Here is a 13800-nt window from a genome sequence, read left to right as displayed (position 1 = left end):
GCGAAGATACTAATGAAAATTACAAATTTTACAGTAAGTCTTTTCTTACATTGACATTAGTGTTTATAACCGCGTTAAAAATAAATCTATCGTTGATCATATATTCTATAAAATGCATATATTATCTATTCTTCCTATCAGTTGCGTTGGAATTTCAATCGCGATTCCCAGTTTTCAAATCAGGCGCCTGTTATCATTTTACTTTGGGCCTCCGGAGATGGCGCTGGGTATCCTCCAAAAGTTAACACAGTTTTAAGTTATCTAGATTGATACACTATTTTTGAACGGTGTGTATCCACATTTTAGTTCGCGTTTAAATCGTTAAGTTTCTTTTCCTTAACCCCAACAACTTGTATATTTATTCTTCCAGTTAAAATGTAAATTAGCGACAGACTCACCGTTTCCCGAGGCGGACTCCAGCATTGAGGCGAATTGCGGCCGCTGTGAACGCTGCAGGCCGATTTCGAAAGCGAATTAAGATTTTGTGTAGTAATGCTGAGAGGTGTCACGGGATCGTCTTCCGTTGTCTCGATGTCCACCTCGTCGTCAGAGTTGTCCTCGTTGTTTGACACCGACGTGTCCGGTTGTGGTTCCTGAACCACTGGTTCGACGATTGGTGGCCCACGAATGACAGGGCGGAAGGCGGACTGATGCAACGATGGATTCACTGTTGGTATCAGTGGCTCCGTGGGACTTGTACCGCTTATGGGTGGTAGTAGTGGTCCTAATGACAATCAGTTGATATTTATTGTAGGCTTAGATACGCACAATATCAAAGTACAGTATACGACAAAATTACAGCACACCTTGAAAATATATTATTTTTTTTAATTCGAAAAAAATATTTTACTGTGCTTTGTATATTTATTTAATTTCGTTTTTGAAAGGAAATACAAATGTAGTCCAAACCACCCTGTTTTACACATTACACACAACAATAATTGACTTTTTGCTAATCGTAAAATTTGCACAGAAAATTATATCATTTCTGATATAATGATAAACAAATAGGTACGTAGTAATTTTGTGAATATTTCCACATAAATTAAAAATCTTTTAACCGTTGAATATTCTCTTCGCGATTTAAATTATTTTTGGAAAGCATACATGATACATCAATGTGAATAATTGTTCGTTTAAAATTACCGCCGTTCCGGGAAATACTCACTTAGAAACGCAGACTAGTTTACATATATTGTTTGTAATCCCAGATGCAACGAGCATCAAACATTAACTAACGTGTTTGTTGGGTATGTCGGTTAAACTAATCCTCTACATAACTTGCCCAATTCATGGCTAAAATGTATTACCGGCATCGCTGGTAACCTTTGAATCCTACGCGAATTAATGACTTACTCATACAGCGATATTTCCTCCGCTATTAGTTAAAATAATTTCAATTGATTAATGTTAACCTCAGAAGTACTTAATTCGAAATAATAGAACGGACCGGTAATACAGGGGAATTTCGCTGAATATTAATAATTATTATCAAGGATCATTACGTGACACGCGTTAGTATGATCATTAATGATGTATGAATTTATAATTTTCGTTCGCTCGTCTGCCATATAATTATACTAATGAACTCCCCTAGTCGATGTATAATAATTTGTGCTACCATACCATGTGTAAATATTAAAATTGTATTATTTCTTGTTGTTCTTTGATTAACCACGTTTTTTTAATTAAATGTAATTGTTTCCAACCATATAGAAGAGTGTAATATACAGGGTGTTCGGCCACTCCTGGGAAAAATTTTAATGGGAAATTCTAGAGGCCAAAATAAGTCAATTTCTTGACTAAGGCTTCGTTATAAAATTATTAAATAATTAAATTGAAAAATTTCAAATCATTTTGAAAAAATTATTTTCGGTTGCGGCGATCAATTACAATCATTTTTGGTCAATAGACGCACCCCCGAAATCCTACCCACTTTCTAGAAAAAAATTCGAGAAGTAAAATTTTTCGACGAAAAAAAAAAATTTCAAATCGTTCTGGAAAAATTATTTTCACTTAGTGGGGTCAATTATAATTATTTTTGGTGAATAGACATACCCTCGAAATCCCAACCAGTTTCGAAAAAAAAATTCAATAATTAGTTAAATTTTTTGACAAAATTAAGACATCTCAAATCGTTCTAAAAAAATTATTTTTAGTTACACGGGTCAATTACGATCATTTTTTGTGAATAGACATACCCCCGAAATCCTGCGCATTTTCGAGAAAAAAATTCTTTAAAATGAGAGAAAATTTCTAAAAAATAAAAAATGTTTTAAATGTTAATAACTTTTTAACGAAGCCTTCATAAGTACATTTAAAGTACAAGTTTCATCTGACAGAAAAAAAGATTTTAAATAGTTAAAATTTCGTTTTTCCAAAAACCAAAAATTGATCCCCTTGCGAATTTGTTGCATGGGTAGGAACAGCAAAAATAAAAATGCAATTCGTAAAAAGTATAATTTATATTCAATTAATGGCAGAAAAGCTTATACTTGTTATTTAGTAAATTTTCAAAATCAAGTGTCAGAAGCTGTCATCAAATCGTACATTCCGAATTTCAAATTCATCAAACAGCTTTTAAAATCGATATGTAGCTATCCCTAGTATAGTACTATTAATTTCTAACGGCACCATAATTAAACTGTAAATAGAAAAAACTTGGATCGAAAGCTACAACGAAAAACTCGAAGCTAAAATTTTATAATCAAGATCGACCAGCCTCTTGTCTCTAAAAATTTGGTGTCGATCGACCAATGTGGAGCATTTCGGAAGTACAGAGAAAAATAATTTTATTTAAAAAGTTTAAATACTCACCGGGAATTAGCACAGGACTTCTCTTGGCCAACCAGGGCAAAGCGTAAGGCGGGAACGGGAAACCTGGAGTTTTGGCTGCGGCGACGGCAGCGGCTTGCTGATGATGATGCCAAACATAACCCATGACGAGGTTTCTCGACAGCGGCGTTGGTAATTCTGGGAACGGCGGCACTCGTGGATGCTTTGGCGATGGAACCAGAGCGGATATCTCAGCCGTGGGAGATAATCTTCGTTTTTTCGCCGGGCTGGGCGACTCTCTCGAAGACGGATTATTAAGCAAACGTTTCCTGGTTCCGCCGTTGAACATCGCTTTGACGTCCTCCCAGGCGTGGACCACTTCGTCCGGCTGATTCCCGGACAGTTTCATGTGACGTCGCCAGGAGTTGAAGTTCGCCGCGTCCGGTGGCACGCATTTGTCCGACGGGCTGATACAGTGCGAGTGAAAGATGAACTTGTTCGGCGAGAAAAACAAGCCGCAGTAGGCACATTTTATGCACTTGGCGCGTGAGCTGTTGTAGCGGGCCGGAAGAAAGGCGCCCCGGCATCCCCAGGAGCACTCGTGGTAGACGTTAAAGGCGAAATCTTCGGGCAATCTTTAAACAAACGACAGTTCGTTCCAGATCATTAACCGTTCGAGTCACGCGTATCGCTGTCCCACACATTTTACATCGAGTCACGATTTTCAATTCGAAGCTTCACTTCATGCGCGCTAACCTCAAACCATTGGATGAATAGACGGTTGTCTGTTCTCGAAATGAAACTTTAGAAATGTTTTGTACGCAACCAACGATTACCTTAGTTAATTGTTCGGTTATTTCGCCACTGTCTTTCTTATATTAACACGTTAAAAGCTACGTCGGTCCCTGGGGATTAACACTATAACCCGGTTCAACGAGAACTGGCAGGAAATATGAAGATGCGTGCGCACGACGCCTGATCAGACCAGGGCCCAATCGTAATGTTCAGAGACCCCTACAAGAAACTAATTTTCTAAACAAAAAGTATTCATCCTCAATATTAATACGATATTATTAATATTATTACATAATAATGTAAATAAGAAAGCAAATGAAAATACAAATTAAGGTATGGAAAACTATGTTTCAACATTTAATTTATCTATTTATTACTATACACATATTATGTTGATTCCGTGCTAGAACTGTCAGAATTGTCCCAGAACAGTGTGTTGTACACTATAAACTGTAATGTAATATAATAAAATATAAAACGTCATTAGTAATAAATGATAATATTATGTCGAATTTTAAAATAAAAGTTAATGCAAATAGAAGTAGATGAGTCTATGAACTGCAAGATCAGGAATCTCCTAATTTGTATGGCGACTTTTAAAAATTAATAGCCACTGATATAGAACTTGCAGAATACCTACTCCTACCTCCCCTGAATTTAAACTGATTTTGCATAAGCCCTCCAAACAAGACATTGCCCTCGTCTAGAGTAATTTACAATGCCACGTAACGCTTAATTATGGAAAAATCTCAGTGTTTCCGCTTTGATACTTACACTCGGCATTTCTTGGTCACAAATACAGGGTGAGTCATAAATATTTCCGTTATTTATCGTTGTATCAAAATAGTTCTGAAAACAAAGTTTTACTGTTTCAAGAGATGTATACAGTGATAAGAAGATTCTTTTTTACACGATTTCAAGGTCGTAAATGGTATTTTTGAAGAAATTACATATCTTTTGTTATATTATAATAAATGTTTCGTCAGACGAACATTTCATTCGATTCAAACGAGACAATTTCATACCGTAATACTTTCGTCAATTAAATTTAAATTTTTCAGTCCAAGCTCGTTTATAGTAATAGTATTATAGGATAATGAATTCGTATTGACGTTGGCTACAACGCACTATAATAAAAAATAAGTTGTAACGAGCGATGAAGTTTCGTTCGACTTGAGTGGATTCGTAAATAAGAAAAAATAAATTTGAGATTCGGATCATCATTCATCAACGACGATTACATACTCGACGAGTGACATTTTGATGCGGTATTTAGGTCGGATGTAATCGAGCCCCATTTATTCGATAATTATTAACGAATGATCGACATAAGCGCGCTCTATGAATCGATGCCTACACTTTAGTTAAATTATAGGTTAGTTGGTTCTGAACGACGATACCGGAGAGTGCAAGCGTCACGTAGTTAATAATATGCGGTTATTTTCCATCTATCGTTCACGTACTTCATTTATATATCTTTATATGTTCAATAAACTACTATTCTAAAGCTAAATACTGTGTATTGCTGTCAGAGTGGCGCCTCTCTATGACTTTTACGCACGCATCTAAATAAAAATTACACCAGATTATGTTTCTTCCGAAACAGACAACTTGTACAATAAGATGGAACGAAATATAGAGGCAGATTTTTTGCGTATGATCCATGTCTCGATAGTTATATCTTAGAAATAATCGAAACATTAATACATCGACTGCCACGTCACTCATATGTGACATGAATTTTCACTTAGATAAAAAAAATTATTTCTCAAGATTCGGTGTTGAAAATTCTCTTAAATTTTAATGAGGCTGTAAAAATAAGTTCTACGACAAATTGCGTGTACGCTAGTTTTCAATTGTATATAAAAACAAAGTATCGTTTTCGTGGACAATTTGAGAGGTTAGATCTGGCAGTCAATGTGTTAAATTTCCATATGCAGCAGATGATAAACGATCCTTTCTACTATTTTTGTATGACAAGTTTACACTAACCTCACATTAAGTCCGTTTTACAAGGAAACACGAAGCATAATTTTTGACATTACGACTACGCAAAAATTGACGCATAAAACATTTTAAAAATTTGTTTTAAAGAGCAACGAATTAAAACTTGAACGTCCCTGTGTCGCCAGAAAAATTGTTTCGACAGAAACTAAATTTTATAAGACTAATTTAAAAGACTAAAAGTAAAATAGAAAAACAATTTTCATTTTTTTCGTTCCATCTTACTGTACAATTTCTTTTCCCGTGAATGTGTTTGACGAAAGCCAACCAACCTGGGCGGCGAATTGTCGCCGAGGAACGATTTGCAGAGACGCTCGGCTTCCCTTCGCGTAATCATGCCGCATCTCCTGGAGGAAGCTGGCATGGCACCGGCACGACGGAGAATCTCCAACTGGACGGGTGTGCATTGCACGCAGTTGATGCCCAACGCCACTCTGCGATTGTGAATCTCGTTGTAACTGAACTGTTTCAGCAACGTGTTGCTGATCTGCGCCAAACAGAGCCGCTCCTGGCCCTCGATCAGTAGTGACACGATATGAATCCCGTAGAGAGAAACCGTGCTCACCTGTAACTCCTATAGGTTTAGATTCGCGACGCGGTTCCTCGTGGGCTTCAAATTTTCATTACTTCTTTTGCAATTTTTTTTTTTTACTTTCAGTAGCTAGAAATTGACACAACATGATCGTTATGATATAAATGTTTATAACTACTAAACAAATTTATTTAACCGTTAATCGTGCTGGGTCTATTGTGATCCACGCTTGCAAGAGCCTTGGCGAATCGCTCTACAAGGAAATTCTATGTGCTATAAAGGCTACAGGAAGAGAGATTCAGAGACAAATAATAGTTATTCCGAACCAAAAACGAGGTAGTTATAATAAATATGAATTAAGTATGTACGATGAATATCAATGACACGTATGGAAAGACCATACATTATTATGTATACGTTGCGAAGAGTGGATAGTACTTTTTGTGTTTCTCTTTCTTAAGGTTAAGTTAGGTATAAGTTCTCACAGCAGATGGCGCTTAAGTTGAGATAGTCCAGTTCAGTCCAGTCATACATGCGATGTGAGTCAGGATTATAAGAAAGGACATTATGAGATTATGATAAAACTAATAACTTGGTCAATCATTACTTGTAACCTTAAAACTCTTTGTACATTATTTATGTGTTGTTTGTAAAAAGCGAACACTGATTTGGCAAACAAGACATTATTGCGGCAAAAACAACTGTCGAACTTGTACGCTCATCGATTCAGTACAACATTGAATTTCACAGCGTAAAGAGATATACAGATATATATGATACCTGATTGGATTTCGAGTGCGACTGCTGCTGTGGTGATTGTGCTGATTTTTGGGGCGCGGTTATCGACGGCATCGATAATACCGCTGGCCCGTCCATCCTACAAAAAGAGTAAAATAGAAAATTAATTTTTAAACGTTCCATTGTCTCCCAAAACGATTACTAAATTATCACTCATGCTACGATTTCATATAAATAGTTTCCAAATTATGTACTTTAACTTTTATACAATGATCAAATAATTGCCGTACTGAATTTTTTTCTCGAAAATGCGCAGGATTTCGGGGGTATGTCCATTCATCAAAAATGATTGTAATTGACCCCCACAACCAAAAATAATTTTTCTAAAATGATTTGAAATTTTTTTTTCCCGTCGAAAAATTTCACACCTTCCCGAATTTTTTTCTAGAAAATGCGCAGGATTTCGGGGGTATGTCTATTCACCAAAAATTATTGTAATTGGCCCCCGCAACCGAAAATAATTTTTCCAGAACGATTTGAAATATTTTAATTTTGTTGAAAAATTTCACACATTCTCGAATTTTTTTCTCGAGAGTGGGTAGGATTTCGAGGGTATGTGTAATGACCAAAAATTATTGTAATTGACTCCTGCAACCGAAAATAATTTTTTCAAAACGATTTAAAATATTTTTTTTCCGTCGAAAAATTTCACACCTTCTCGAATTTTTTTGTAGAAAGTGGATAGGATTTTGGGGGTACGTCTATTCACCAAAAACGATTGAAATTGACCCCCACAACCGAAAATAATTTTTCCAGAACGATTTGAAATTTTTTAATTTAATTGTTAATAACTTTTTAACGAAGTCTCCATCAACAAATTGGTATTCTTGAGTTTCGTCTTATTTTGGCCTCTAGAATCCCCCATTAAAATTTTTCCCACCCTCTATAGTTATAGTTATTTCACGTATAATTACATTATTTTTCAAAAACATCATTGCGATAAAAATATTCATGACTCGAAGGATCAAAATTTTGCATTCTCTGTAACCATTCGAAGCATAATAGAAATTAAAAAGCGACACAGATTAATATGTTCCATCGTCACTACATCATTTCATGTCCGTTCCCCTTGTAATTATATTTATTACACTTTATCGATCACTTGTCATTTGCGAGCGAATCAGCCGTTGTCCGGTGTCATTAAATGGCTGCTTGCATTTAGTTCAATTAAATCGCGTCCCTTGTTTTTTTATAGACATTTGTTTGTCCGTGGTCAATTAACCGCGATCACGGCCAGTTTGATTCTATCGATCTCCAACATGGCGATCAGCTTTCGACAATACCGGATGTCCCAGCAAGTAAATTTCAAGCACGATTAACCTTTCCACTCATACTTTTTTCATTTTTCGAGGTTAGAGTTCGATTTCTAGCACTATGAACTCACGAATTATTTAACATTTTTTAATGTCGAATTTAGGCTTCAGCGTTTCAACCTAATCAATTTTCGACCTGAAAACTAACATTTTTTTAAAGAATACAAAGATACAACAATTAATGTATAGAAAAGTATACTTTTATGCAACAAATTTTTTTATTATTTATAAACTTGACGCTGTACGGAAATATTGTCTAATACTTTTTTGTAGGTACCCATGAGCACTACTTTAGAAAAAAATTTCATTGAAATATATTCACTATTGCAGGACTTATGGCCGTTTGAAAATTGGACCATTTTTATGGAGTTTTCTCGCCTCACGAGGTTAAGGAACAACTTTTTGAACATTCTTAGAATTTCTAAATATTCTTCACCGAAATACGCGTTGTTTGTATTTCGAAACATTAAAATCCTGCAATTTGTATTCCCGCGGAGACTGTGCCCGTAGTTGTAAGCTCGATCAAATCAATTTAACTCTAAATTCTTATTCTACCCTTAATCCAAACTCGGTTGCCCCTACCAAGGTGACGGAGTCGAGCACCGCTCAACGGTGGGAGGATTAGTCAAGCCAATCCTCAAACTCGTCACCTTGGCAGGGCGGTTTCCTGCATTTTACAACATTCCCGCCCACTCTGCTGCTTGGTGTCCAGCTATACCATACAGGGGTTAGGGCTGGGTTAGGAAACACCCTTCAAAACGAATTTTGTTTCAAGTCGATACTGTAGTTAATTCCAGGGAAAACAATTATTTACGAAAAAATGCTAGCTAGTAATTACGCGAACACCCTGTATACAGATTTAAATTCATTTCAAATTAAACAAACAATTTGCAATTCAGTTTTATCGCATACCAGTCGTATGATCAATAGGAATTACAGAAACTTCTTTGGGTGCGTACAGTCAAAGCAGATTTCAAAATAAACATAGAAGATAAATAATAGTAGTGGATATATTCGCTGAATACAGGGTGAAAAACCCTTTAAATATGTAACGTGTTTCAAGTGGATACCTAGTTCCGGAGATATAAGGGTTCGAAGCATTTGTTTACTTCTCATTGTTGACATTGCGAGGTCATTGACCGCACGTGCTCCTGGTAAATAGTAAATTCTTGGAAATATTGCGTCACTCGGTCTCGACTGGCACGATGCACGTGCGAGGAAGAGAGAGAAAGAGAGAGAGAGAAAAGTGTCGCGTTAGACGGAGACATAGTGGAAATTAAAAATTTACAAAAAGTCATTTTAAAGATGTGACGAAAAAGAAAGAAATTAAAAAATGTAAGTGTGGGATATGCCTATAGTTTAGTGTCTTTATTTTGAAAAAAACAGGGGAGCAAAGTGACTAAGACTGTGCGTAATATATTTTGGGAGACCGGTAATACCTACAATCTGCAATCGAAGTCTCTTTTCATAAGATCGAAAACTGCGATATATTTTACTTGGAAGAAAGAAACCGAGACTCTTTCAGACGTTTGCTGCCGTTTGCGCGGAGACGACGTAGGATGAAAAGAAAAACCGAGAAGAAGCAAGAGCCATGAGAGAAAGTGGAAAAGCAGAACCGAGCATCGAGTTCCTTATCCTCTTAGTCGGAACGGTGAGGCATCCTGCCGCTGGAAGATGAGAGACGGAGTGCCTACCAACTGACTACAGACTCCTTCCATTAGTTTAAGGCTACGGTTACGGTGATACCGGAGTTCCGACAAAAAATGTCGGAACAATCGATGTTACGATAATCACACCCGGTACATATAGCTATGTATTAACCCAAGTAAAAAAGTATTTAATTATATAACCCACAACCACAAATTCCAATAAAGAACTTATTAACCATTACGTTAAAGTGCATAATAATTTTAGAAAATATAAACTATATTCGGTCACCTCTGGGAAAAATTTTAATGAGAGACTCTAGAGACCAAAATAGGACGAAAATCAAGAATACCAATTTCTTCACTGAGGCTTCGTTAAAAAGTTATTAACGTTTGAAGTTGCGCCTGTAGAATCGCAATCTGCGAACAGCGCGTGCGCGCGATAGTGGAACTTTAAACGTTAATAACTCTTTAATGAAGCCTCGATTAATAAATTAGTATTCTTGATTTTCGTCTTATTTTAGCCTCTAGAATCTTCCATTAAAATTTCTCCCAGGGGTGGTCGAACATCCTGATGATGGGGCTTATAAATTTGAATGTTATAGCATTCGTGTAATTTTGCATAAAAATGAAAATGAATGCTACGGCGTTCGCGTTAAACCAGTGCGTCGAGTTCGTCAGAACGCTCATCCAGTGTATCTAACTATGGTCTTGCAGATTCTTACGTGTTCGTCAGAGCTCCAATTTGTACGAGAACGCGTCCCCCCGCTGTAACCTTAACCTAACGCGCGGCGAAGATTTCATTGGGATTGTGAATTTTTCATGAGAGACCGTCGACTCTAAGAGAAAGACGGCGAACGACGGAATAACACTGTAGAGCGAGAGAGAGAGAGAAAGAGAAAGGGGAAGAGTCGAAGAGCGAGAAGACAGTAAAAATACGATGAAACGGGACAGACGGATCTGACTTTGCGCAGATATGCCAGAAAGAGAGAAAGTCGATACGTAGATTGACAGACAACGAGAGCGCAAGAGAGAGAGAGAAAGAGAGAGGTATAGTGAACAAGAGAGAGAGAGACAGAGAGATCTAGTAGGAGAGAGGAGTGGGAGGAGAGGCCGAGGCAACCCTCGGTGTTGATTTTAATTGAAAACGCCTCCGTGAAGGTACACGGCTATATACCGTTCACCTGTGTACCGGCGTACACGTACAACGGGTGTACGCGGATAAAACTCATCTACAAGCGTGTATAGCCCTGACATAGAAGCACAGAGAGCGCCAGCGCTCCAGAAAACGTCCCCGGGGATCGTGGAACCAGGGGGTAATTCAATTTGACACCCCCCACCCACGCTTAAACAAGGCAGCACCCATCCGATCCTCCACCTTCACCCTTCTCTCTGCCCTCCACCTCTCTCTTTCTCTCTTCCGCCGTTTCGTCCCTCTCGGTCCTCCTCCTCTTTCCCATCTTCGCGCTGTCTTCGTCGCGCAAATTAAATTCTCATCCACCGTGAAACAATGCCGCTTCCCGAGCCGGAACAAACCTCTCTCTCCCCCCCCTCCCCCCTTCGTGTCACCCCATTCACCATCCCACCTGCAGCCACCGTCGACCATTTCCTACTCCAACAACCCCCCACCCTCACCTATTCTCTCTCTCTCTCCCCCCTCCTACCTCTCTCTCTCTCTGTCTCTCGCGAGCGCTATCCGTGTATTCCTGGATTCCACTGGTCAGCGGTTCGACAGATTGGACTCGAATCGACCGCATTAATTACTCGCTACTTACAATTAGTGCAAACTAGGAACGGCCTGCCGCGTACGTTCCACTAATGGTCACGGTGTTTGTTCCTCTACTTACGCGGGATACATTAGCTAATTGAGCACCGATAATGAGATACGGTTCCCCGACGTGCGAATGGGAACGTCGACGTGAAAGATTCCGATGGTTACGAACTTCGATGGGTTCTTATGGCGAACGCGACCAGCCCGGGCCGCCGGGTATAACGAATTAGGAAATTCGTAAGAAAAACGGTTTAACCTTTAATTGCTCGCGCGGGGTATGTCACTAGCGATACGGAGGGTGTCTTGTTTAACACGTTCACTGTCAGACAAAAACCGTACAATTGCAAGACTAAAATTCTGATTTCAAACCATTGTGAACTGCATAACCTAACATTTGTTTCGGTAGTTATTTTCGTAAGTTTGCTAAAATTCACAAATCATATCCAAAATTTTTCTCTCGACGTCTCAACTTGAGAATTAATTTTTCTAGTTTCACAGTGAGAAATTCTGTCGCCCGTATATGAGTGACGTGGCAGTCAAAGTGTTAAGCAAATACAGTAAAAGTTGTTTAGTAGGACTACATCATGTAGTACTAATTGTTTTCTTATGGAGTGGTGAAGTCTAATTTTCTTAAATGGAATGCTATATGTATTTTCTTCAGAAAGTAACAGCAGGTACTGAGACAAATTCGAAGAGGTGCTGTACGATATTATTTTGAAGTCGATAAAGGTAAATTGTTATGTATACTGCAGGATTACATAAATCCTGATTGTATTAGAATACAAGTTAGGAGAAAAACAAACTGTAGCTGAACTGAACGAGCGAGCACTGGTCGATAGAAAATCGAACATAACCATAGATCGACACGCGACAACAAAAGTAAACGACTCGCACGCACACCGCTCGCCACGCCATCCAGCGGACACAACATTTCCAACAGATTGACAACTGAACAGTTTTTTAGTAATTACAAAACACTTAAAACAAGACACTTTTTTAGCGACGCACAGTGTGGCAAGCGATGGACAAAAATCGAAAAATCCCTATGTACCAAATCCACGACGTTGCGGGTTTCGAACACGCGATCTTCGAATTACTAGCCAATTGTTCTACTCACTGAGCTAATACAAACTGATTTTTTCCTCGTATTAATGATTTCTTTTCTCTAGTGAGTACGACATATTTAAATTTTGTTTGTTACAATTCTTCCTTTAAGAAATCCGCGTTACGAAACAAATTGATTCCGTTTGATTTCTATTAAAATGCAAATTTTATTCTCTTCAATTTCTGTTTACTTTTTCCGGGGATGTCGATTGTTTTTCGTTTTCCATGGCAGACAGAGCCACGCAACACCGTTGGTACGGTGCATTCGAGAGAAACCGGTCGCGATACAAGGGATGTTGTATGCAGTAGAGGGTGGGTGGGGGGGGGAGGGGAAAGTCGTGAAGATAAGCGTACCCGCGGGCTCGCGGATTATTTAAATGCAAACACAATGTTGTACCGAGGCGTATTATTCCCCTCTCGGTTATTTTACAATTCAATCTGCGATCCTCAGTTCCTGAAGGCACCAGCCACGGGTTCGGGGTTTGGGGCGTCCAGGGAAGAGGTTGGGGAACGCTTGTTCGTTCATTGTAACGTTGTTAAATCTCTGCACTTCCATTATGACTACATCGTGCTTCCATTCTCTCTCTTTCTCTTTCTCTCTCTCTGGCTGCCCCCTCTTCTCTGTTTCGTCACTGCTGCAACACCCGCCCCCCTGGTGAATCTGTTCCCTCAACTTCTGCCATTCTTACCACTTTCCTCTTGCTTCGTTTCTCTCTTTATCGTGCTCTTTCTTTCCAACGTTCTGCCTCATAAATCCTCCTATCCTTCTCGAAACGGTTTTTGCTTTTTCGCTGTTGTATCGTACAGAGTATACACACCGCCTAACTTGTCCATCTTAACCCCCCATTAGTGCTTACATTTTTACGACCCAACTCGCCGAAACTGATGCTTCCTTTGTTGGGTTTGTTTCTAGGCCTCGTAACAATGTGGTTTTTGTTCATTCAATAATTATCTTACGTTATTTACGTAGAATTTAAAGGAAAATAATTATTTTCATCCCTTATATTTGTTTATTTTTTATGATGGAACGAGATATCAAAGAAAAATAAATAATATAAATAA

The 13800-nt window shown here is 38.3% G+C and overlaps 1 protein-coding gene across 1 annotated transcript in view; it reads right to left on the bottom strand.

Moving 5' to 3' along the window:
• Positions 1-13800, bottom strand: part of LOC122404680 (SKI family transcriptional corepressor 2) — a 48891-nt gene that overhangs the window by 26926 nt on the left and 8165 nt on the right. The window contains exons 2-5 of the mRNA XM_043408863.1: positions 6887-6983; positions 5847-6148; positions 2818-3410; positions 399-724 (exon numbers count right to left, since the gene is read on the bottom strand). Of these exons, the coding sequence (XP_043264798.1) occupies positions 399-724; positions 2818-3410; positions 5847-6148; positions 6887-6982 (1317 nt within the window). The 5' untranslated portion in view covers position 6983. The remainder of the gene's footprint in view (positions 1-398; positions 725-2817; positions 3411-5846; positions 6149-6886; positions 6984-13800) is intronic.

Source organism: Colletes gigas, unplaced genomic scaffold (genome assembly GCF_013123115.1).
Source record: "Colletes gigas isolate AHSC1104 unplaced genomic scaffold, ASM1312311v1 Colletes_gigas_Sc00003, whole genome shotgun sequence".
Lineage (NCBI taxonomy): Eukaryota > Metazoa > Arthropoda > Insecta > Hymenoptera > Colletidae > Colletes > Colletes gigas.
Note: the sequence above shows the minus strand (reverse complement) of the source record. Positions and strands in the feature narration are given on the sequence as shown.